The following is a 25,522-nucleotide window of genomic DNA, read 5'->3' as shown; positions in this document are numbered from 1 at the left end:
TAAAAGAAAAATCCTTTGTCCCCTATTCAAGCCATAAGAGATAGATTTGTTGAACCACTTGATGAATTCAACCATAAGAGATCGAGTTCACCTGTTTCATGTTTCAATCTGTCTTTGAAGTTCAAGAATAGCCATCTTAACTGTCTTGGGAAGCTAAAATATTCTGTCACTGTGGTGTGTGTTTTTAATGTTGTCATTATTGATATCAGATTGGTGTCCACTTATTCTTTTGCATAGATGCTGGCCTGTTTGTCCTATGTAGAATGTGGTTTGACATTGTTGGAAGATGAGCAAGTGAATAGCAGCTAAAAAGGTTGAAGCCTTTGCCTAGCTTTGGGCTGAGGAGTCCTTCAGTCGGTTCTGAAAAGAGTGAGCTGTGTCCTCCCTGAGCTAGCTCAAAAGGAGTCTGCTCAATCAACTGAGCTCATTTATGAGTGGGGCTTCAGAAAACAGATTACGGGCAAAGTTCTGTGGGTCAGGGAGCCTCATTGTCCCCACCCCCCGGAACTCACTGGACGGCCGCACTGCTTGCTGCTGCAGCAAAACATGAAGCAGTTTTGCAAGGAAATAAGGCACAAAGGAAGCAGGGCAGTGGAAATTCAGCAGGAGCTGTGGGTTGAGCCTCCTTCCCATAAACAACCCTGGAGGCAGGATGTGGCCCACTCCTGCACTAGGGGATGCTTTATTTATGGCATACAGACCAACTGGTTCAGCCAGGTACTTTTCCTGTCATGATCCTTTTGGGCAAGGTCACACTCACACTCACACACACACACACGGCACTTTCTTCAGGCTTCTCTCTTTAGAGCATATGTAGAAGCTGGAAACATAGTTGCCTGAAAAAGCCTTTAAAATCCTTTTCCCCCTTTATAACTTGCCTAGTGGTTTGATGAAAAATTCTACCTTGTTAAATGTACATGTTTCGGTGCAAATAGTTGAAGCCATGAAACTTTGGCCTAGCCCTAGCATTAAATCTTATAAAAGAGAATGTCTACATGCCTTGATTTTCACAAGTAGTAAATCAATGTATCAGATGGAGGTTAAATAACTTTTCCAGCTTCATACTCTGGTGTGTGTGTGTAAATATACTGTACATCTCTCTCTCTCTCTCTCTCTCACACACACACACACACACACACTGCCATAAATGCTTTCCTTAACCATGATTTATTTCTTCATTCTATCCCCAGAGCACGTCTGCTGTCACTTGTCATTTAGTGAGGTTGTATATATATATATTTTAGGATGGAGTATAATTCACGTAAGGAGCTTGGAGAAAAAGAATTAAAGCTGGAAGATGGTGTTAGAAGTTTTCAGGTTCCTTCAGGGGAGACCTTAACACCTCTGCAACAGCTTTGGCACAAGTGGTTTAGCAGATCTAAGAATACACTGCAGGTCGCCATCCTACTGGGACCTGTGCAGAAGTGTTCTAACCTAGAACCTCACAGACTGTAGATCCTAGAACGTACTTCATGCTGGAACTTTACAATGAAGCTGTCACAATATATTGTCCATACTACAGCCTCTCCACTCCTGTACAGTGTGTTTTTAGAAGCTTGTGTTTGTGATCACTGTTGGCTTCTTTGCTTGGCTAGTTCTATCTTTGGATGCAGAGCCTGTCCAGCACAGTAGTATTCCAAGAGTGTTAGAGGACCTATTCCAGAGAACAGTAATACACCATTTTTCTATGTACGGCATTCCTGTTCTCAGAATAAGAAGTCAACTGTTCAAGCTGCTGAGTGTTCATCTTGGGATGAACCTTAGTTACAAGATAGAGCTTGTACTTTGCATGAACAAGGTTCTGTCACTGGCATTTTCAGAGAACTCAGGTAACAGGGATGAGAAAAACCTATGCCTGGAAGACTGTGGAGCACTGCTGCCCATCAAAGTAGACAGTACTGGGCTAGATTGTATAAGGTAGCTTCATATGAACAATCACTGGGATATATCCAATAACGCTAGTGGGGAAAATCACAAGAGTTTGTGTTGTTCCACTAGTGGTTGCTAGCAGAACAACTAGCACAAGCAACACCTAGCCTAATTAAATTGTAATGAGTTGTGCAATGCCTTGTGGAACAGCTTGTAAAACAGCATACTTCATAGAATCATAGAATAGCAGAGTTGGAAGGGTCCTACAAGGCCATCTAGTCCAACCCCCTGCTCAATGAGGGGGCTGAATTGCATGGAATGAATTGCAGAACAGCTTGCGGAATGCCTTCTGGAATTGCTTGTGCAAGTGGAATCAAAGTATTGGATTTTATATTTGTGCAAGGATGAAAATGGTGTTTCTGCAAGCAGTAGAACATTTGCACTAGCAGAATGACACCATTGGATACATCCCCATATCCACTGGGGGGATTAATGGTGAACGAGGGGAAGCTGAAGCATCCTATTTGTTTGCCTTAGGCACGTTGGATGTGGTGAAATAGTACTTGTGATCCCTTAAATAAAAGATGTGCGGACATAATAGTCATATAACTGCAAGACTCTCAGTGAGAGCCAAAATATGGTGTTGGACACTTTTCAGGTTCATTTTGGGGGAGACCTTGACTCCTCTGTACCTGAAAACAGCACTGCTTGTTCCTTCATGATTATCCATATAGGGCATGTTCACATGACACTTCAGCCTCTGTGGTTAGTGAAACTGGTTCTCTGGGGTTAGCACTAACCACAAGCCATGCTGTCACATGCAACACTTTAAGCCATGGTTAGAGCCACTAGCCCTGCTGCAGACGGTCCAACTATGTTTGTTTTTAAATGTGGTTTTTAAATGGATACTGTTGTTTTTATACTGTTGCTTTTATGTTTTTGATGGCTTTAAATTTTGTATATTTTTAATGTTTACTGTTTTTAACTTCTGTAAAACACCTAGAGAGCTTCGGCTATGGGGCGGTATATAAATGTAATAAATAAATAAATAAAATCAGGGTTTAACAAAATGCATCACACAAGTCACCTTAAGCCCTGCTGCTTAACCAAAAGCCTTAACCAGCAGGGTTTAAGATGTCTTCTGAACCGGCCCATAAGAAGAGGGTGTTTTTTTCTTGTTCTAAGTAAAATATCAGATAATATCATAATTTACCATTAAACTAAACATCTTTATCAGTGTATTGGGGAAAATAAGTATCATGAGAATTTATCTTATTTCTGGACTTTTTAATAGGATTTTATTAGCTGTGCTTTAGAATGCTGTTGCATCATGACCTGGGCCATACTTAGGAGAAATGTCCTGACAGTAAAAGTGGAGCTAGCAACTGCCTTGGAAAATAGTGGACTCTCCTTTAAGCAGAAGTGGATGGCCTTCTGTCAGGGATGCTGTAGTTGCAAGATTCCTGCATGGAAAAGATGACCTCCAAGGTCCTTTCCAACTCTAAGGTTCTATGCGTCTGTGGTTGCTTCCCCAGTCCTTCTTATTCTAATTTTATTTGTGCTAGGAAGCATTTTTTCCTAAACTGAGGGTTGCTCTATAGTCTCAGCAGAGCCAAGCTACTACAAATGTCTGATCCAAATGATTCATATACAAAGAAATGTTCATTGATTGGTGGAAGCAGGACAGATTTGGATCTCACATAAATTGAAATTTGGTCTAGTTCTTCCAAAATGAAGATTTTGCAATAATGCAGGATCAAAATTTAGCTTATTGGCCGCTTCAGCTACATGGGGGGAAAACAGCAGGGATCTTTTCCTCTGGCCTGAACTCAGAACTCCTGCTGCATGGTGAGATGATGAATAGTAGGAAGAGCGAGGAAATTGATATAATAAACCCACATGCACTTGAAGGAGAAGCAGATACTTTTGAAATGCTGACGCAGTCTGCTACTAAGGTGTAGATATGCAAGCCCTGCTGCTCAGTCTCATTTCCTGTGCTGGTTGCATGGAACAGAGCAGTATCTCTTTAAGACCAAGGGCGACAGAAGGTTAATAGTTGGATAGAAAATTATTTTATAAGGGATGAAGACTACTTACTACTTTATCTGAATTCATAGTTGCTTAGAACACATTTATACAACAATCCCAGAATCTAATCTTACTTAACGTGCTTTCAAATCCCACAGCCCCACTATAGCTAGTAATTTCCAATATCCAAGTCTTGATTTCACTACTTCCTAAAAAAAATATACAATATGGTAATATTTTTATTCACCCTGGATAAAATTCAATGAAATGTGATCACTACTCATAAAGGGCAATAGCATCCATTGGTGATCTTATACCAAAGCTCTGTTCTCTTTCTTTTGGATTATATTTATAATATAGGGTTTGGGGAATTGTTTGGTTTTATTACAGCTTGAAGAAAGGGGTTAATTTTGTTGTATTCATTTATTAGGTTGGGCAATATCTAAATATGTTTTTTTCTAAAGTTTTTTTTTTTAAAAAATCAGCTTTGAGATTCTCAGATGTGGATTGATGTAGGAATCCCTCCCCCACACAGTACCTGCTATTTGAATGGAAGTGTATATGTATCATGGAATGGATTTTTTCAGGCAAGTGAAGGAGATGAATATCTTAAGACCTTAATTGACTATCTGATTTGACTTGCAAATTTTCAGCACATTCAAACAGCCACAGTGACTGCTGCTCACAGTAGACTACACATTCAATGTGTCATGCATTCCAATGGACTGTTATCACAAAGTAACTGCGTGGAGAATTTAATTTAGGGCAGTGTAGAAGAACAGGAGCTGAACAGGAAAGCCAAAACAACGATCTGTCAATGCATATCTGTACTCTTCGTAGGCTAGGGTTCATATGTCTACAGTTTTGTGTTGATGTTCTTATTATTATTAACTAAATTTATTTGTTATTGACATAATGTACATCCTGCACTATCAACATAGATTTATAGCTAACAAAAGTGTAAGAAACAATACATGTACAGTTTTAAAAAGAATATAATAAAATGAAGTACACAAAGTAATACAACGTATAAAACAGTAACAGCCCATTCAAACAGAAGGAAAATAACAACTGTTCCATGTTTAAAATGCGTATATTACCAGTTCGTAAAAGCTGAGTAGCACAAACATTTTTGCCTAGAGTCTAAACAACAGTAAGGGAGGTTTCAGTTGGATCCCATTGGAAAGGGCATTCCAAAAGCAAGGTGCCACCACTGAAAAGGCACTTTCTACAGTCACCTCAATCACACTTCAGATGATGAGGGCACCAAGACAAAGACCTCAGATGATGATCTCCGTGGATGGGCAGATTGATGCAGGAGAAGTTGATTCAACAGTTATTTGAGTCCTAAGCCATTTAGAGTTTTAAAGGTTAAGACCAGTACTTTGAACTGAAATCAGAAACTTATTGGGTTCAAGTGGAGTGGCCTGAATTCTTTCTGGATATCATTAGTTATGAATTTATATTTTACAAACATGTGAACGTAATTTGCAATGTAATAAAATTAAGAGAACAATGAAGCAATTAAAAATAATCCAAATAAAATACAGATTTTTAAAATCCAATATCATAAACAGTGGCAGCAAACCAAACGTAAGAGCTAACAATAGAAACGGAAAACTCTTAATCTATTTGCAGAAAGGGCTGGAACTAAATGCACTATTTGTAAAAAGGTGTTCCAGTTTTTATATGTATTTATTTTAGGATTTGTACTCCCTTTTCCTTCCAGAAAAGGGAAGCCCAAGGCAACTTTACACAACACCTGTAAAATGCAATATAAAACACTACAAATGCCTTTTAATATCTTGAGAAATACAACAATAAGAAAAACATCAACAAAAAAGCTAGTGAAATGAATTAAAAATCCTTGCCTAAGCAGAAAATTTGCAGTTGCTTTCCAAGCGACCAAAGTCGTAGAGTTTAGATAGGTGTCTTTTCAAAAGGGACTCTATAGCTTCAGCGGCATTGCCAGAAGGAACTCAAGAGCAATGAAACTTCTGGTAGTGCTCTCCCATTGAGAGGAGGGTACATGAAAATGTATGTGAGATAATTAATCTGCAATATGTGCTGGGTTGAGGTTCATTAGGGCTTTGTAGCATACTACCAATGTCTTATAATTTAAAGTTTAAATTGTTCCCAGAAGCTGCTAGGCTTCCAATATGACCAACAGAATTTGTTTTATGTGCTTTCCAGTCAGTAACTTTCTCCTCCCTCCCCTCACCCACCACATTAGGAATGAGCTACATTTTCACTAGCAGAAGCTTCTGAACCTTATTCAAGGGCAGCCTCATGTAGATCACATTGCAATAGACAATCACTCAGGTTACTGAGAAGTAAATGGCAATTGTCATGTCCTTGTTGGCCAGACCATCAGGTGTAATTGATAGAAAACATTCCTGTCTATTGCCACTTGAGGTTCTTGGGACCAGGGCTTCTCACACGTCATGAACTTGCTATTTCCTGGAGTATCCTCACCTACTTCCCCTTGATCAAGTGGATTCCCCAAGCTGGATTCACCAGTTTCTTAGCATGGCTGCAGTCCCTTTATGGTAGCTCTTGGGCACTGATTCAGGGCTTACGGGGCTACATCTCATTTGATGTAAACATAAAAACAGAGCTGGGTATCATCAGAGTACAGATGACATCCCACTCCAAATCTCTGGATGATCTCTCCCAGTGGATTAATTTACTGGTTAATATAACTGTTAACCAGTGTCAGCAAAAAATTAGAATCCTGTAGTATGTCGCACGTGAAGCATATTCACCCAATGGGGCCTGCATTGGAAGTACTAGTAAGGAAGTACTAGGACTCAATATATCCTGAATATGCACCAAATCTTATGGCATCATAAAAAGTGCAAACTAGTTGAGGTGGAGGCCGGTCTCTTTGTTCAAACTGGATCTGCCTCAGTTGTGAAGAAAACAGGGGTGGAGGTAGGGGGAATAAAATAAAAAGAATAAGAGCTGCATGCAGGTAAGCAATGCAGTACCATCCCACCCACCCTGTATAGTTTACTGCCCTGCAGCCTTTCCTCCAGGTAGATTTTCCCCAGCCAAATCAGACTTGACTCTGGTAGTGATAAAAGCAATTGGGAGAAGAGTCTAGAATAGGAGTGGACAACCTATGGTCCTCCAGATACTGTTGGACCGCAGTTCCCATCAGCCCTAGCCAACATAGTTAATGGTGAGGCATGATGGGATTTGCAATCTAATAACATTTGAAGGGTCACAAATTGGGCATCCCTGGCCTAGATGAACTAGGAGGATCTTGTCCATTGCTAGATGAATACCACCAGTTATGTGTGCTTGGAAGCTATCCAGAAGCTTCTAAGCTGGTGTAATTGTGGGAGTCTGTAGCTCAGTTGTAGATGATCTACTTTGCATGTAGAGGGTCCCAGGTTCGGTCCCTGGCGTCTCCAGGAAAGACAGGAAAAACTCCTGCTGGAAGCCCTGGAGAGCTGCTGCCAGTCAGTGTTGACAATACTGGGCTAGATGGACCAATGGTCTGACTCCGTATAAGGCAGCTTCCTATTTTCTTAAAATGGACACCCTCAGGATGTTCACATGTTCTTTAACAGTATGTCTAGCATAATTGCATTAACTCAGCTTGCTGTGCCAGCACAAGACATCAAAGTATGCCAGCACAGTGGTTGTTCCAATCTTCCTATTTACTTATTTCATGATGCAGCAGACCATAGGGAGACAAAGCTTTCAGGATACTATATGTATCCTGTTACCAATTGCATCTATCCACGCATGGGGCAGGGTGCTATCAGTATGCTGGTGACACCCAAATATATTTCTCTATGCCTTCGTCAACAGCGTCAGCTAAGGATAGTGTGTCTTCTCTGAATGAATGCTTAGAGGCAGTAATGGGCTGGATGACGAAAAACAAACTGAAGCTGAATCCAGACATGACGGAGGTGCTTGCTGTCAAAGATCATAACCTGGGTTTGGAGGTGTGTCAACCAGTTCTGGATGGGGTTACACTCCCCCTGAAAGACTGTGTTCACAGCTTTGGGGGTGCTTCTGGATCTGTCACTCCAAATGACAGCCCAGATAGATGTGACGGCCAGGAGTGCCTACTATCAGCTTCGGCTGATACGCCAGCTGCACCCCTTCTTAGAGTCAGAAGACCTAAAGACGGTAGTGCATGCGGTGGTAACTTTCGAGGCTCGACTTCTGCAATGCACTCTACATAGGGCTACCTTTGTGCCTAGTCTGGAAACTTCAACTAGTTCAAAATATGGCAGCCAGTTTGGTCACCGGTACACCTAGGGGTGACCACATTACACCAGTTTTAAAATGTCTTCACTGGCTGCCAATTAGTTTCCAGGCAAAGTATAAAGTGTTGGTTATTACCTTTAAAGCCCTACATGGTTTGGGTCCAGGTTACCTGCGAAATCGCCTTCTCCTGTACAATCTGCCCCGCACACTCAGGTCCTCTGGAAAGGATTTACTCCAGCCAACAAAAACAAGGCTGACAACTATTACCCAGAGGTTCTTCTGCAGCTCCCAGTTTGTGGAATGGCTTGCCGGGAGAGATTCGTCAACTTAACAGTCTTCCAGAATTTAAGAAAGCTTTAAAGACTGATCTCTTCTGGCAGGCCTGCCCAGTTGAATTTTAAGACGCCTTTTTTAATGGTGTGCTGCTTTTAATGATGCACTGGTTTTAAACATTTGAATTAGTTGTACTTATTTTATGGTGGTTTTATTTGTGTTGTTTCCTACCTCGATCCAGAGGGAGAGGCGGGTAACAAATTAATAATAATAATAATAATAATAATAATAATAATAATAATAATAATAATAATAATATAATCCACATGAACAAGCTGCATTTAGGGTCAAAAGGATCACTGGGATGGACTGACATGTTCACTTGCAGCTCTGAGCATCAATTTCAGTGGGTGCTGCTATAACCAGCATTAATGTCAGGGGGTCAGTGTGGATCATTGTCACCCGTGCTACAATTTGTTAGCCAAGAAGCACAGATATTATATCTTGTCCACCAGTTATGTGTGCTTGGAAGCTATCCAAGCTTTGGAAGTTGTGGGCCATATTTGGACTATTTTTAATATATATATATATATATATATATATATATATATATGTGTGTGTGTGTGTGTGTGTGTGTGTGTGTGTGTGTGTGTGTGTGTTAAAGTTGGGTTTATGATAGGGGATGATGACTGGAGAAGAGCAGCTGCTACATCATCCATTTATCCAAAACCTACTCAATGCTGCATCCTCCTGAATGCTGCAGCATCAGAGAGGGCAAATCCCCTCCTGGGATTTCTCTCACTCTTTTTTATATTTAATGTACTGCTTAACACACAAGTACCATAAATAATTTGAGGACATTTGTAGACCAAAGGACTACTCTTTTGTTCACTCTGTCCCAGAGCCTTATTTTTCAGTATGTACTTAGCAGGTTATAGTTGTTCAAACTATAAAGGCCAGAGGAGATACTTAAAAGATATGCCAACCTGACATACTCATTCTTTCTTTAATGGAATATATGGTTTCTATAGAAGAGACAGGACTTGCTATTGAGCTAAATTGAAATCATTATGTATTACAAGGTGTTGTATTGTATACAACAATACAAGGAGCTGAATGCAAGGTGCTTTGGCTGAAGAGGAGCTTGTCATAGTTGGTACTTGCAAGTTACAGGGCAGGTGAAGCTATAATGGGGTGAATATTGCTTCTGGGGACCTGTCAGCTTTACCTACTCCAAGAAGAGTGTTTAGTGCAGCCTTCCCAACATGATGCCCTCCAGATGTTTTGGACTTCAACTCTCATCAGCCCCAAGTAGCATGGCCAATGGTCAGGGATGTGGGAGTTGTAGTCCCAAACACCTGGAGAGCACCATGTTGGAGAAGCCTGGTCTAGTGTGAAGACAATAGCATAGGAATCTGCTTTTTATATGCCTTTCAGATTATGAACATAACATTGCTGAAAAGAAAGCAAATTCCATGCTTGTATTTATTTGGAAAAATATTTCTAGTAGAGATAAGAGGCATTTTGGGAAAAGTTAAGGCTAGCCAACACATTTTTGCTGCCTGAGGTGCAGCACAAACTCATCCCCTGCCTCAGCAGTATATTCCTGGTATCTTCCCAAATTGGGTTATCTGGACAAAAGCAATGCTTCAGGATACCCTATAAACAATGGGAGTTTGTAAAGCAATAACTGTCAGTAGTGCCTTCTGTGGTTATTCTTCTAAAGGAGCAGCAGTAGTTGTTAGCTTTGTCTGTGCCCTGATAAAGAGTTTGGTACTCAACGTATGTTGTGAATTGGATTAAGATGTGTATTACTTGGATCTTTACATTATTCTCCTGCATCTGTTAGAATTTTCTTTCTTTCTTTCTACATGGATTAGACCCCCACAGCTAGTTGGTTATAAGCTTAATAGTATAGTTCACAACCCAAAAAAGATGAAGAAACTGAATACAGTATGAGACAAGATACCCAAAGTAAAACCATGTTGCTTCATTTGATGTTTGTTGCACTCACATCAGGTGCTCTGTGTGAAACATCCACTAACTTTGCAACATAAATTACCGTCTTTCAGTCACTTTACTGAATTTGCTTGTTTGGATTTAATTGTTAATGTTCACTTTACCATGTCTGTAACATGCCACAACCTTATTGTATTATTTGGCCTGTCCCTATCCATCTGTAGACTGTTGAAAGTTAATCAGTTTGCCTTTGAAAATGTTCCTATTGACAAAAAGCTCTTAGCGTTGTTTAAAATGGGTGCTACTGAAATGTTAATAGGTAATATCTGAAACTTTAGAATACATTTAATCTTTGTGGAATTAGTTTGCCAGTGTGTGCAGTTCACAGGGAAAATCTGTTCTGCAATGCAGTTATTTTATAGGCTGTTAAAGTTATCTCTTATATCCCGCCTCCTCTAGGCCTAGCTCGTATTAGTGTTACTTCATTAAGGTATTGTACATTGAAAAGTTAATCTCTCTTTTCTTCTTATGAATGAGCTGTTCTGTCATGCATAAAGAACAGAACTGCAAAGATAATAGTTATGTCATTCTCTTCACAGATTGTGATTCCCTTCTTCAGCCTACTGATCAAAGATATTTACTTTTTAAATGAAGGATGTGCTAACCGTCTTCCAAATGGACATGTCAACTTTGAAGTAAGCACAGAAAGCATCTTTATCAAGTTCATGGCTGATGAGTGTTTTGTGCTTAGGTTTCAGTGTGTTATAACAAAGACCATGCCCCCAACAAAAAAAGAGTTCCTCAAAAGCAAATGCCAGCAGACCATTTTAATAGAAATCAGTTGATAAATTCTTTTCAGTTTCACATGTCAGGATCTAAAAGGTCATGTGCAAAACCTCACGTGTACACAAAGGTCTCCCAGCCCCCTTCCTACCATAACACCTCAAATTATTTGAAAGCCCTCTTCTGAAGGTCAAGAGATTCTGTGGAGAAGGATTCGATGTGACACAAGGAGACAGAGTCAGAAGCAAAAAATCTTTACTCCCACCATACTAATGTGCTTTATGCTCATGGACAAGGTTCTTTGGATCCCAGCCCTCTTAGTAGCAGCACTGCCATTAACAACCTATGCTTTCGCATCCTCTGGAGCACCAGATTTCTTCAGGCAGTAGATAGGAGGAAGTTGCAGCAGCAAAGAAAAGCCAAAACAACTTCTATCTTCATTCTCTTTGCTCCTTGAAGAAGCCATCCAGTGCTGAAGAGGGTTCTGCAATGAGTAATGGCAGCAGTGGCACTGCAGAGGAAGCTCTCTGCCCTGCGGTAGCAACTTTCAGAGATGGCAACTGCTACAGCTGGCCTAAAGTTCTGTACACATAGGCCTGATTCATAGGCTCCTGTGGGAATTGGACCTGTGGAAAAATGTTTGTATCACCCATATGACAACAAGAACAAAAAATGGAGATGTGTCTTTATGCTTTCATGTACATGTTTATTATTAGAGATTTTTACATTTTATTTTACAGTATAGACATTTGGGGGGATAAAACATATCATCAGTACTCACTACTGAAGCTGTTGTACTTTTAAATTCCAAGTGTTGTGTTTAAATGACAGGCACTTTACTCAGTTTAATAGCATTGGAGAAATTTGCTGGTATTTATTTATTCTTTTCTGTGTGATTATTCACGAGCATTTATAAATGTTTTTCTGACTATTTAAATATGATTTTGTTTTAACTTTTTGACTATTTATGACTACTTTTGATTCATTAATGACTTTAAATTGGACTGCTTATGGTTAACTTCCATACTGTTTATGTTTCTTTATGTCAATGAATGAATTTTATTATTAGTTATCCTAAATATATATGTTTTAATAGAAATAGAGATCGTTACTCCATTAAGAAAACTGACAATGCAATCTTAGACATGTCTATTCATAAGTAAGTCCCCCTGAATTCAGTCAAACATTCTCCCAGATAAATTACCTCAGAGTAAGTCCCATTGGAAGCAATGGGATTTAATTTTTAGTAAGTGTGCTTTGGATTGCACTGTAAGATGCATAGTTGTAGAGAAGATAGGGGATGGGGTATATGTTGAAAATATAGGGTTGTATCTGATGGTGTCATTCCACTAGCATAAATGACATTGTGCTGGCAGAAGGCAAGTTCTGAACTAAGCGGAAAGGGTTTGACTTGGGCAACTGCTTGCAGGTCTTAGGTTTTCAAAGCCGTCTGCTAGGATTTGCACATTGGGAAAAGGCATTGGAGCGCTACTAGTGTAGCCATTTCTTCTGCTAATGTTAGGTTGGTTTTAACCCAAAGATGTAATAATTGCTAACTGAATAAAATAGTATTAAGTTTTATTTATTTATTTATTTATTTATAACATTTAGATCCCACCCTATATCAATAAGATCTCAGGGTGGCATACAGATAAAAGTATATAGTATAAAGCAGTAAATATACACAGCTAAAAACAAATTAAACCATAAACCAAGTTAAAACAATATATAATTTAGAAGCAATAAAACTATTAATTTTAATTAAGTCTTTATTAATTAGGTTATTATATAGTTTCCCTAAATATTTTGATGTAATAATAAAGGTACACATGTAACATGAATTTGATGTTAGTTGGTGATATGCATAAAAAAGTCCATACTATAACCCGTTCCAACTTGATTTCATTTGGCGTATTACCGAAACATAGGGAAAGCTGAATTGGGAAATATATATATGTGTGTACAAACACTTTTTAAATAATATGTCAGGTCCATTAACTAGCTAACTTGTTTGAGGAATGTTGGAGCCACAGGAATAATTTCAATGATATACAATTTCCTTTTACCTAGATGTTTCTTTTTAAAATTTCTATAGAAATTCCTGGAACTAGCTAAACAAGTAGGAGAATTTATAACATGGAAACAAGTAGAATGTCCATTTGAACGTGATGATAACATCATTCACTATTTACATACTGCACCCATCTTTACTGAAGACGGTAAGAGACTCCTGTATTGACAATTGGTTCATAACTGACATTATTCCAATGCTCTTGGTTGAAAATGTGCTTTTCAGAATCTGTCCTTGCAGGTTGCTGTAGGAATGATTATTTGGGCCTTTATCTTTTCAATAACTTTTCAGCCAGCCATCTTGCATGTTACAAATCATCCCTGTGGTACACAGAGAGCAATAGGCCTGATAGCCGTACCATGAGGGGCTGTCATGAATGTCGGTCATGCTGTAGCTGAAAGCATTCTGAGACAGAACAAGTCGTGTTTGTGATGTCTGCTGGCAGGGGGAAAGCCCAGCTCTCAGCAGAGAGTTATTTACCTTTTAAACTGAGCTTGAAGCGGGGAGAGACCCTTTCAATGCAGTTCTTTCATCATTTGCAAATGAGTTCCTCTCTGACTTCTTTCCCTACCCAGCCAGCGTGTCATGTTAGTTTGTGCCATTTCATAATGGGTTAATTCAGTCCTATCCCATTATCATCATGTCAGAGATAAGGACTGAATTTGTTAGCTTTGCCTACACATGCCCATGGGCTCGACTGACTTTTTGGTTTGTTTTTGAACTTTTGATTTTTAAAGAGCAGCCTTTAAAACTCATCCACGTTAATCTCATCCGACAGCTGGGACTTCATTGACCACACGTGAATTTAAAACGTAGCAAGGAAAATTATTCTCAAGCCCCACAAGGAACGGCTGTCAAAACTAAAAAATAATTAAAGCAATTACAGCAAGCCCGATAGGAAGGGAAGAACAGGACAGCACTGGCACTACTCAGGGTCTTATAGAACAGCAAAGGGCATGTTGTGAGATCTGCCGTTCGACTCCAAGATACGGGAGGGAGGGAGGGAGGAGGAGCATTTCTGCTGTTTTCTTCCCACCCTATCTGGGTTTTTTTCCCTTTTGTTTTTATGAATTGTCTCTCATTGAAGTAAATGGGAGGGAACTGATGTACACAAAATTCCAGGGCTAGCATAGCTCAGGAGCCTGGTTGGGGCAGGTTTGGGGGCCAGGAGAGGGGTGGGTGCTGTGGATCCACAATTTCTTCCAGCATACCCACTGGCCCAGCCCTGCCACACTTCCCCACCTCACCACCCACCCCGCCCCAAACATCAGAGCTCTGTGGTAGGAGAGGTAATGCTATGGAGGTTTCCATGGAGGCTGGGTGGAAGCATCTGAGGTCAGCTCTCCCCCTCTGAGAGCAGACCTCTTTCTTTTACCTTTGGAGGAGGCAATGTGATAAAGCCTATGACCCCATAGAATTGCATCCTCTGTTTATTTTTTAATCTCTTTTTGTTCACTTAGAATGCTGACGTGGGCTACTGATGCTGTGTCAATGACCAATGTTGTTTTTCTTTTTCATTTTAGGTTTGTATTTGGCTTCTTATGAAAGTGAAAGTCCAGAAAACCAAACAGAAAAAGAGAGGTGGAAAACCTTGAGGTATTAGTTCATTTCTGCTGAGTCAGGATTTCCCAGAGTAGGAAGTGGTTGCATACGGGTCAGGTACAATGTTGAACAACATTGCCACTTCTTTTCTTTTCCATACTCCAAAAAACTTGGCTGAACATTATAACAGATTATACACACAAACATGTGTAAGATGACTCTTTTTCTGATGGGTGACGTCTGTTAGGAAAGTGACAGTGGGTTCACAATCCTGTTGACACTCTTTTACCTCTCAGTGGCTCTTGATACCATCAACCATTGCTTCTTGCTGGACTGGCTCTGTGGACTGGATGTAGGCAGCATGGTAACATGATGGTTTTTCTCCTGCCTTCATAATTGGTTTCAGAAGATGTCAATGGCCAATTTCTATTCAACTCCATGGCATTTTTATTCTCTGTCCTGCAAAGTTCCATCACTCCTGCTTTTTAATATCTATAAGAAATCACTTGAGAAAAATCATCAGAGTTTGGAGTAAAGTGTCATCCATGTTGATGATGCTCGGCTCTCACTCTCTCTATTATCTGAGTAAGTTGAGGCTGTAGTAATGGTTTAGAGGAAGACCAGTAAACTCAACTTGAATCCTGACAAGATGGAGGGTTGTCATATTCTGAAAATGAGTGTGCAACCTGTTCTAGATGGGATTACACTCCCTCTGAAAGAGCAGACACGTAGCTTGGGAGATACTCCTCGATACATTTTTTTTCACTTGATGCTTAGATTTCCTATGTGGCTTGCAGTCTTCTTTACCATCTTCATCTGGTTTGCTAGCTATGATCATTCCAGGACAGGGATAGTCTGACCACGATGATCCATATACTCTTAACCTCGTGATTAGATTACTGTAATGTATTATACATAGGGCTACCCTTGAAGTCAGCCCCCGAAGGTTTAGCTAGTGCAGAATGAGGCTACCAGAACATTACCTGGTATAGACAGGTAGAATCATATTACATTGCTTATGAAGGAAAGGCAGTGGCTGCCTTGTTGTTTCTGAGCCTCATTCAAGGTGCTGGTGCTTCCCTTTAAAGCCTGAAATGGCTTGGGATCTAAATACCTGAAGGAGATGTTTAGGAGAAGGTCTTCTCTAAATACCCTTGTTAGGTAATACGTTATGTGACAAATATAAAGACAGCTTTCTCTGTGGTAGAGCCCTAGTTTTGAAATACCCTTTCCATTGAGGCATGGCTGATGCCAACTTTGCAATCTTTTCAATTCTAGGTCTTAAGGCTCAGCACACAGTCAGTGCTGGTTGGATTCAAGAGCTTTGAATCAAGCCTCTGACACCTTCAGGAACATTTTTGCTTTTACTCCCACCAAATTACCAGTGATCATGTTGGGGTGTATCCATGGAGGCGCTGGGGTCCCTTAACCATAGAGGTATAAGGTAGAGGACTTAACTGTGTAAACAGAAAGCAGTACAGGGGAGAGTGATTTGTGTTCATCCACAAGGATAGAAGAAGAGAGTATTTCACATGAAGCCTCATTTTGTAAGGGAAGCTTAATACAGGTGTGGAACCCTCCTGCTTTATTATGCTGATACTAGATTTACATATTGAAGAGTAAATAATGTTTATTGCCTTTTAAAGAAGTGGTAGCTAGCGAGCCAGTTTTTAAGACAGATGGAAAACACTGCTGATATTACTTATGGTCACTTATCACATTTCTTTTTCCTAAATGTGTCCCTAAGGTACATGGAGGGAAATTCCTTCAAAATGCATGTATTTGTATCTTGGTAATACTTGATAATGTATGTACAATGTATGTAGAAAAAAGGTAATATGAAAACTGACAGGTTTCACTAAGGTTTAGTCAGCTAAGTAGTTTCCCAGTATCTCCTGAAGTTGGGGTTATACTGTTCCTTCTTACTTCTGGGTTAAATTTCTCCTTGACTCCTGTTACCTCACTGGGACAGCTGGCATAGTCAGCCATTTGCTCAGTGCAGAAATAGAGAATGTGCTCAAACTAATTCTGAGTAACTCTATGTCACAATGGTAGTTTTCCCCCTCTCTTTTTACTATTCTCGTGTTTCTATTTTGCAGGTCAACTATCTTAGGAAAGACTTGAAGATAAAGGTCTACAACTGCAATAGGACAGAATAGATCAGCAAAACTACTTTGCACTATTGGTTCCAAAGATGCCTATTTGGGATTTAGATTTTATTCTTTATTTTTGTGTGCATTTTTGGACTCTTTAACGTGGTCAACGGAATTCATCTGCTAGACTCAACAGAGGCGTGATTTTACTGCACGCACAGTGATGATTTCTAGCTACTCTCTACAGCGAAAGCCCAATAGGTGACTTGTTTATGGCTGTACCAGAACTAAGTCCTTATCACTGTATCACTTGTCTCTCTGAAGGACGAGCAAAAGACAAGGAGAGCCAAGGTGCTGCAAACACAAAACAGTCGCCACTGGAAAGGTACAGGGTGTGCATCTCAGAAGCAGGGTATATTGGATAGTAACTCTCTGAGGGCTGTCGAAACTAAATTCTGACCGACAGAGCATTAATCTACTTACATGCTACAGAAGAAAGAACCTTGTTTTCCCTCCACAGTCTTCAGCCTCAGTGAACAATATTCTGACAGCAGGAGATAAAAGACTAACACAAGACCACATCGATATGGAAAACCCATGCAAAGCCTGCCCAATTTTGTTTAAAACACTGAAGCATTGAAGCTGCAAACATTCGTTATTTCTCTTTCCTTTTGGGTGTGAATCATATTTCACCCCCTAAGAATATAGTCCTCCTAAGCTGTTCTGATGAAGTGAAAGGCTTTCTGTTTGACTTCTATATAAAGCACGTAGCATATTATCTAGTTCTGTTAACTGATGATTGAGAGAAGCGTCTTCAAGGGGCCTTACCTCACTGACAATTAATGGAAGATGGACCTGTTAAGGGCTCTCACAGTATCCCCCCTTTCACCTACTCATTTTATCTCCATGTCTGTCTGAGGCAAAGAATATTTGAGAAAGGGAATTACTTGACATTAGGGCTGTTATTTCCACTGCATTTGAGAGGACACTCTTATGAAATGTTGCACTATGGTTCAAAAATTGTCAGCAGGCAGTTCATAAGATGTGTTTCTCATTTTACAGTCCCCCAATTTATGTATGAAACGTGGTCACTGCTTTCCATCTATGAGAACAGTAAGACATCTATCATGTCTGTCATGGTGTTTGATGGAGACCAGGGCGTGCTGCATAATACAGACACTAAGTACCGTAATAATCACTTAATTGTACTTTCATATGAAACATGTAACATTACCATTTTTAATAATTTCAGTGCGAGTTATAGAATGGAAGCCAAATGCAAAGCTCCCATTGCTTACTGTATAGAAGAACTGAAATAAGATGTTATAACAAAGGATTACATTACAGGATTACATCACAGATGTCATCAGTTCAGATACTGACAAATGCTGCAATATCCTACACTGGATGAGTTTGGTCTCAGAATCACATGTACTTGCCACCACATGTGAAAAGATATGTGATGCTCATACTTATGATTCAACCACATTCCATGATTCTTCTGTCTACAAAAAGGTCTGGAAGAAAAGCAGAAATTCGGCCAACTGCATGACATGTATGTACATTTGTATGTTACATGTTAATTCTTGCATAGAAATCCAGAGAATTACCTCTATCTCCCACCACATCTAAGAATTTAGCACAGCGATCAAAGTCTGAACTGGTACTCTGTTGAACAATAAAGCAGTCCTTAGACACTGGGATGTGTTTGTATAGTAATTTAGCTAGATTGTTGACTTCCACTTCTGTAAGACTCCCCTTGGGGCTGCTCAGAAGCTGACACTGGTGCTTTCTTTGAAAGAGGCCATCTTTGCCTCTGAGATGCAATTTGGTCATCCTATCTACAGGGACCTGTATTATCACTGACTGAAAGCCTACTTATATTCTGTTATATTCTTTCTTTGTAAAATGGCACTTTGTGTCATGGCAGATAGTGCTAGCATGAAAACAGTCCGTGCCAGCATTACAGATAAATTCACAAAAGTTATTAGCTCATAAAAAAATGTATGCTCAGTTGCCTATATTAGTAATTTGTACCTAAAGTGGGAAGGAAGGAAAGAAATGAGAGAAGAAAGTTTTGCCTCCTCACCTGGACGGATTCTTATTTGCCAGACCCAACCAGTCTCAACCAATGTAGTAAGTAGAGTTTCTGCATTCAATGCCACTATGTAGAAGCTGTTTTTCATGGCTGTTGCATGGTGTCTGCAATAGTTGGGCTCTTAGATATGTTGAGGGCTTTCCCTGTAACAGGCTCAAGCATCTAAATGGTTTATATATGGTTATTTGTAATCACCCCTGAAGGATGAGTGAGGTGTAACAAAACTGGAGACAGGCAAAAGTTATTCCAAAGTGGGGGCGGGGGGAGAGGGCAGGGAGGGGAGAAGAATCCAGGAAACTGCAAATAGTCAGTCTGACTTCAATACTAGAGAAAATACTAAAACAATTTATAAAGCCGTCTGTAACCATTCTGAAAACAATGCAGTGATTAGTGGACGCCACCTTGGATTTGTCAAGAATAAATCCCACAGGATTAATCTTATCTCTCTTTTTGATTGGGTTACTAGCTGAATAGATTATGGGAATACTGTGAACATAATTTATCTTGGTTTCAGGAAAGCAGTTGACAAAATTCTCCATTATATTTTCGTTAGCAAATGATAATTCCAAATGACCTTGATCAGATTGTAAAATGGGCTGAAATAAAGTGAAATTCAACAGGGAAAATGCAAAGTTCTACATTTAGGCAAAAATAATAATAGAATGCACAAGTACAAGTACACGGTGTGTGAAAAAGATCTCAGGATTGTAGTTGATCCTGTAGTGAACATGAGTTAGCAGCAAAATAAGCTAATGCAATTTTAGCCTGCATCACTAGAACCACAATTTCCAAGACACCATTTTGTTCTGTACTTGTCAGACCTTGTCCAGAACACTGTGTCCAGTTCTGGGTGCCAGGCTGACAAATTGGAATGGGAGAGCAACAAAGGTCAGGAGTATGGAAAACAACTCCTATGAGGAAACTTTTAAGGAACTGGGTACGTTTAGCTAGGAGAAAAGAAGACTGACAGCACTCGAAGGGCTGTCACATAGAAGAGGGGAAAGACTTGTTCTCTGTTACCTCAGATGGCAGGACTGGATCTAATGGGCTTAAGTTACAGGATGATAGATTTCAATTGAACATTAGGAGAAACATCTTAATGGTAAGAACAGTTTTATGGTGGAACCCATAATGTAATTCATAGAAGTGTCTGGATGATGGGCTTGCTTTTTAAAAGTGCAAATGCTAATTTGTTTTCAGTGGTCCATAACAGGTATGTCTGTATGAAATAAAACCCAATTCTCAGCAATGTGTGCATAACAGTACTCTAAAAAGATGTCTCATGCTCTGATCCACAGCATGTATGTTAGTGTGTATAAAACCCAAGACACAAACGTATTGTCACATTTTCTGATATTTGACAGGCATAGGGTCTTTGTATGTCCAAAAGTGCAGTGAGTCCACGCTATAAGCAGTAGTATTTCTTATATTAGTTCGTCTGAAGATAATTTTGTAACTCCAGCTGATCTTAACATCAGGCCATATTACTGAAAGTTACCATTGTCAAAAGTTGAACCAAAACTGAAGGTGTAAAATTAGACAAAGCCATATATATCTGAATAAGTGGCCTTATTCTTCAAATTCTTTCACCATTAAAGGCAGCTGAAATTCACTTAGGGCTCACAGTGCAATCTAATTTGAACAAGATTGTTTCTTCGGAGATACTATTTTATGTGAATTAGATTCCTGTAGTGCTGTTTTATGTTGCTCAGGAACAGTCCTTCTGTACCCTGCATTTAGTGAAAACAATAATTAATGTCTTCTTGTCTTGATCACAAGCATGTCTAAACTGGTACGTGCATCTGTGAACTTGGATACCAGAAAATCCTAGCTTTCAGGATTGCTGTTCGTTTTTTAATCAAGTTTAGCTTCCATAGTTGTAGAGAGATATTTGAAAGCATGCATATACAGTCAACAAGAGGCTCTACAGCAGCCTTTCCCAATCTTGGGTCCCCAGATGTTATTATACTACAACTCCCATCATCCCTGCCCAATGGCCATTCTGGTTGAGGATGGTGGGAGTTGCAGTCCAACAACTGGGGACCCTAGGTTGGGAAAGGCTGCTCTACAGTTAAGAGTGGATTCAGCTTCTGTGCCTTAGTTTGCTACCTATCCCTCCTTCAAGAAATGCAGTTATATTTGCCTTCTCAGATACTCCTGTTCGCCACACACCACCGCCTCTTCATTATTATTGTTAGAAAACAAACTGATATTCATTTACCCACAACTTTCTTTCCTGCATCACTCATTAATTGTCCCCTCAAACTGCTGAAGAAACCCAAAACAATTTGCATACAGTGGGTTGTTCTGCATAATGTGTTTTGAGCAGATCATTTTAACATGCATAAAGCAACCTAGAGTAACTAAGGCAGAAAAGCAGCAGCAAATTCTCTATTGGCATTGTGATAGAATTGGCATTTGGCAATATGAACATTAAAGCCACATGTAAAAATGCACACTTCTACTACAGTAGCTCCAGTGTTGCCCCTTGGTTATCTTGCACATGGTATCCTAGTACCTGTACTGTTTCAGTAAAGAAGTGACTTGAGAAATGGAATTTACCAAAAGATTAGTCACATTTTACATTCTTCTTAAAATGATACATAAGCTGGCAAAGAAATGTATTTCTGTCTTAAAAGAGTAGCTAAAGTGTCATGTCCTGGTCTGTTTTAACACAAGTTGAGGCTAACCTAACCTCTCAGCAGCTGGTTGATAACTACTGCAAATTTCTAATTCAATTATTTGCATTTGTGACAACTGCTGATGCCAGAGGTGAGGAACAAAGCAAATCTATTCTTCAGATATATAATATGAATATATTATCAAATCCTTTCAGAAAATATTAACATAAAATGTTCTGTAAATAGTGCATAGGAATATTCAAGGGAGGAAAGTATTCCAAATAATTCTCCTGGATTTCAATATAACCAATTATAATGGAAGCAATTGTCCTAGTATCTCTTTTAAGGACCCAACTGTATATTGGGAATTGGTTCACATCTCAACTAGTTAACAGAACTACAAGCCCTAATCAACCTACAGTTCTGCTGCAAAAAGTTGTTGTATGCGACTGGTAGAATGAGAAAATGGATGGGACATGCACCCCATCCCTTTACTTATTTAATAGTTTATTCATCTTCACTCTTAAATGATACATTCTTTATCATGCCTCTCTCAAATGATTTTTGCTAGCTTTAAAATGTGAGTACCTGCATTCTGCAAAACTATTGGATACAGACTAAAAAGCATAATTTACGTAAACATTTAAATATAAAATTTGTATTCAAATGTCATTCTACACACATTTTCATAAAAAGACAAAAATAGCTCAATAGTTAATTCGTATTTTAACTAGACCAGGATATTTAACATTTCCCCCCATCTGTTCAATGTAAAAAAGCCTCCCATAATAAGAAACTAAACATAATGTTTAGTGACTACTGCCAATTACTAAAATTCACCACAATAGCAAGTTAGTTCACTTCTGTAACTAGCAAGAAATGTACTGCAGTATAATCATTGCTAATACGTATCCATATTTGTGTATAATTATATTTAATGTGTTATGCAAAAAAGAAATAGTTCTAAATGGGGCATACAACTGCAGTTTTTGAGGGATGAAGTGCAATGTTGGAACCAAGCTTTCCTGGGTTCCAGTATAATTATACTAGCTTTTTTGTTAATATCCAGCGTGAGCCAGTAACCATCCGTGTATATGAAATAGCAATTATTTTTAGTTTTTAAACTTCTACATGAGGCATGTAATTTATTAAAATAAAATCTCACTTGAAGCCCATTTTAGAATTTATTGACTGGTGTTAATCTAATGCCAAGCTATGGTTTGATGCTATGGGAAGGAGCTCAATGCTCATGTGTTCCTTTCTTCCCCTCATGTGCTTAATTAGTTACTTCCTGTTTTGTGGCAATTACTGTATGCTATTACAGACTTCTTCACATGAGCCAAATAAGACATTCTCATAACTGGCCACTCACGGAAGTTCACGGGTCCTTTTGATGATGGCAGCAACCTCCTGCACATCTCCAGCACCTTCCCCTGGTAATTACATTTTTAAAAACAACTACTGATATCTCGATTCTACGGAAATATCTTGGGATTTCCTACTGTGTTCAGGGGAATTTGCACTACAAAGCACTCACTGTAGGGTGCTGTCCCATTCAATACTATGAGAATGGAGAGACGGGGAAGTTTTCAATGGCAGACCACATGGTCGCCCCTCTCCACCCGTGTAATGTAACCCCATTATGATTGCACAAGAGAAGCAGGAAGCAAAGCCCTGGTGAGAAAACACAATTTCCCCTTAATCTAAAGAAGCCAGCAACCTGTGGTTTGCATTTACCCTGCAAAGCAGGACTATATACCAGAATCAAATCCCAGTTTACAATCCTAATACTCAGGGCAAGCACAACTCATCATTTGCTTTGACTTACTAAAACTTATGAAAGAACTAATTACTGTGAGCACTTGAGGATAGGAAGGAACACACAGGGCTCGTTCCTATAAAATAAAATCAAGCTTTGGCATTATATGTGGACTGACATTATATCAACAATAGAGTCTGGATGCATGCTTTCCTTTTTCCTCCCAACTCCTGTGGATGCTATGAGACGGTTTCATATTTTGGAGGCATACACAGCTTTACAGTTATCTGTTTTAAATCTCAATCCTAAACATATTAGGAACAAATTCAAAGATACAAACTGTAAGTCAGTGTCCTAACACTCAATTCACATGTTTCCAGACATTTCCTAGTATCTATTTGAATTTTAAAGGATTTAAACTCTTTGGCCACAATCCTAGAAAGCACCAGGGAGAACAGGCAAATTGGCAAAAATGTTTTTGAAACTTCTGCTGCAGCCACTTACACAACTGGACGAGCAAGCTATGTTTCAGTTAAAAATCAGTGAGCGAACAGCTGCAGTAAATATGTCAAAGAAACAATCAATTACACTAGAAGCTCTCTCACGCATGCATCTATAGCTTTCTAGAATAACAATCTTGCTTAACTTCAAATACCATGATTAACATTCAAGTGCAGTAACTAGGAAAACTCTGTGAGTTTAAAATTGAAATTTATTTGCATGTGATTCTTAACCATAGAATTGTTTATTTTTAACAAGCGTGAAAAAATGCTTGTTAAAAATAAAGACCAATATAGCAGGCGGCTTACAATTCCCATTGTGTTGCATTGCAGCAGAGCTGGACCTGAAGAGAATGTGGGTGTGCTTAAAAATGGAAAAGCTGCATCATAGTAGATTTCTATCATGAAACAGCATTTAATATATTTTCCAATAATTCTAGATCTATTTGGTGTTGCACTAATAGCAGTACCACCAGCAGTAAAATAAAAAGAGCTTGTTCAATAATATTCTAAGTAGCAAATAGAAAATGGGAAGTGGTTTCTTATTCAAAGAAGCCAGAAATTAAAGAAAATAGTATGTTCTCCTTCATTCCACTACAAAAACAGTGGGATAGCCTAAGGCTTGATAATGTGTAGAACATTATATAGTGTGTTGAAATTTGAGCAGCCATCTCTGCTGAATGAAAACGATGTTTTCAGATCATATGTACCGAGCATAAATACATAATTGAAAATTATCTGTTTTGTCATGTTTGATCTGCAACAGGTGACAATGATTTTAATGGAGCCCTATTTCACCAATAGTCACATGTTCTCCTTCCTCCTTATATGCTCATTCTCTTCCTCCTCTGTTATCTTTAATGAAAAGCAGGTAATATATTTGCTAAATATATAAATAATCCTACCTGTGTGATTAATATCCAAAAGATGGCACCCAATGTGTTCATTGCTCTGAATTGATAGCACCATACGTTCTGATGGTCACAGTCCTTTCTTAAAATAGGAAGTGCAGCACCTATTTTGTCCAGCTGGGAATCCAGTGTAGGATTTTAGAGCATGGAGTCAGTCTAGTGTTTTAGGCTGTTACACTAAGCACATTTAGGGGTGCAGCCTAAATTAGATAGCCTTCCAAATAAGTGTGGTTAGGATTGGTGTGTAAGACCAATTCTTGAGAACAGTTGCAAAGCAGAAGACAGATTTTGCCAAAAGATGGAACATGTGGTAATTCTGATTCTGTAAATATTTATTTAATTAATGGAAGTTGCTAATAGATATGATACATTTTTTACACAGGGAATTGTTCCTGTGGGTAACTGATACCTTTGAAATCCCTATTCTGAGTGTGTTAAACACATCTTGCCTCCCTACAAACCAAGTTGTACATAGAAAAATCATGTAGCAAACGTAAGGTGCATTATATTTTTATGAATATTGAGCACCAGAAGTTACTTTCAGGAGTGATCATGCATGTGAAAACATAAGATCTGAACTGTTCCTTATTGGATTATAGAGGCTCACAAGATAATTCCCAGCAGGCTTTAATCCTGCGATCCAAAGGACTGTATGGACCATTCTGCTCACACATTAGGGCTTTTAAGGGGGTTCCCTTATCACCAAAAAAATCTATCCCCCAGAGCAGCATTCGACATAGCACAAAGGGGTTGTAGATGGAAAGAAAACCAGCAATCCCCTCACCTTC

General features: G+C 39.1%; 1 protein-coding gene across 1 annotated transcript in view; it reads left to right on the top strand.

The window, feature by feature from the left end:
• The window catches only part of RASGEF1C (RasGEF domain family member 1C), a 121,588-nt gene extending 104,005 nt beyond the window's left edge, over nt 1-17,583 (top strand). Inside the window, exons 11-14 of the mRNA XM_063120814.1 lie at nt 10,956-11,051; nt 13,235-13,358; nt 14,734-14,806; nt 16,852-17,583. Of these exons, the coding sequence (XP_062976884.1) occupies nt 10,956-11,051; nt 13,235-13,358; nt 14,734-14,806; nt 16,852-16,876 (318 nt within the window). The 3' untranslated portion in view covers nt 16,877-17,583. The remainder of the gene's footprint in view (nt 1-10,955; nt 11,052-13,234; nt 13,359-14,733; nt 14,807-16,851) is intronic.
• The last annotated feature ends 7,939 nt before the right edge of the window (nt 17,584-25,522 follow it).

Source organism: Elgaria multicarinata, chromosome 3 (assembly GCF_023053635.1).
Source record: "Elgaria multicarinata webbii isolate HBS135686 ecotype San Diego chromosome 3, rElgMul1.1.pri, whole genome shotgun sequence".
Lineage (NCBI taxonomy): Eukaryota > Metazoa > Chordata > Lepidosauria > Squamata > Anguidae > Elgaria > Elgaria multicarinata.
This window is presented reverse-complemented; position numbering and strand designations above follow the sequence as displayed.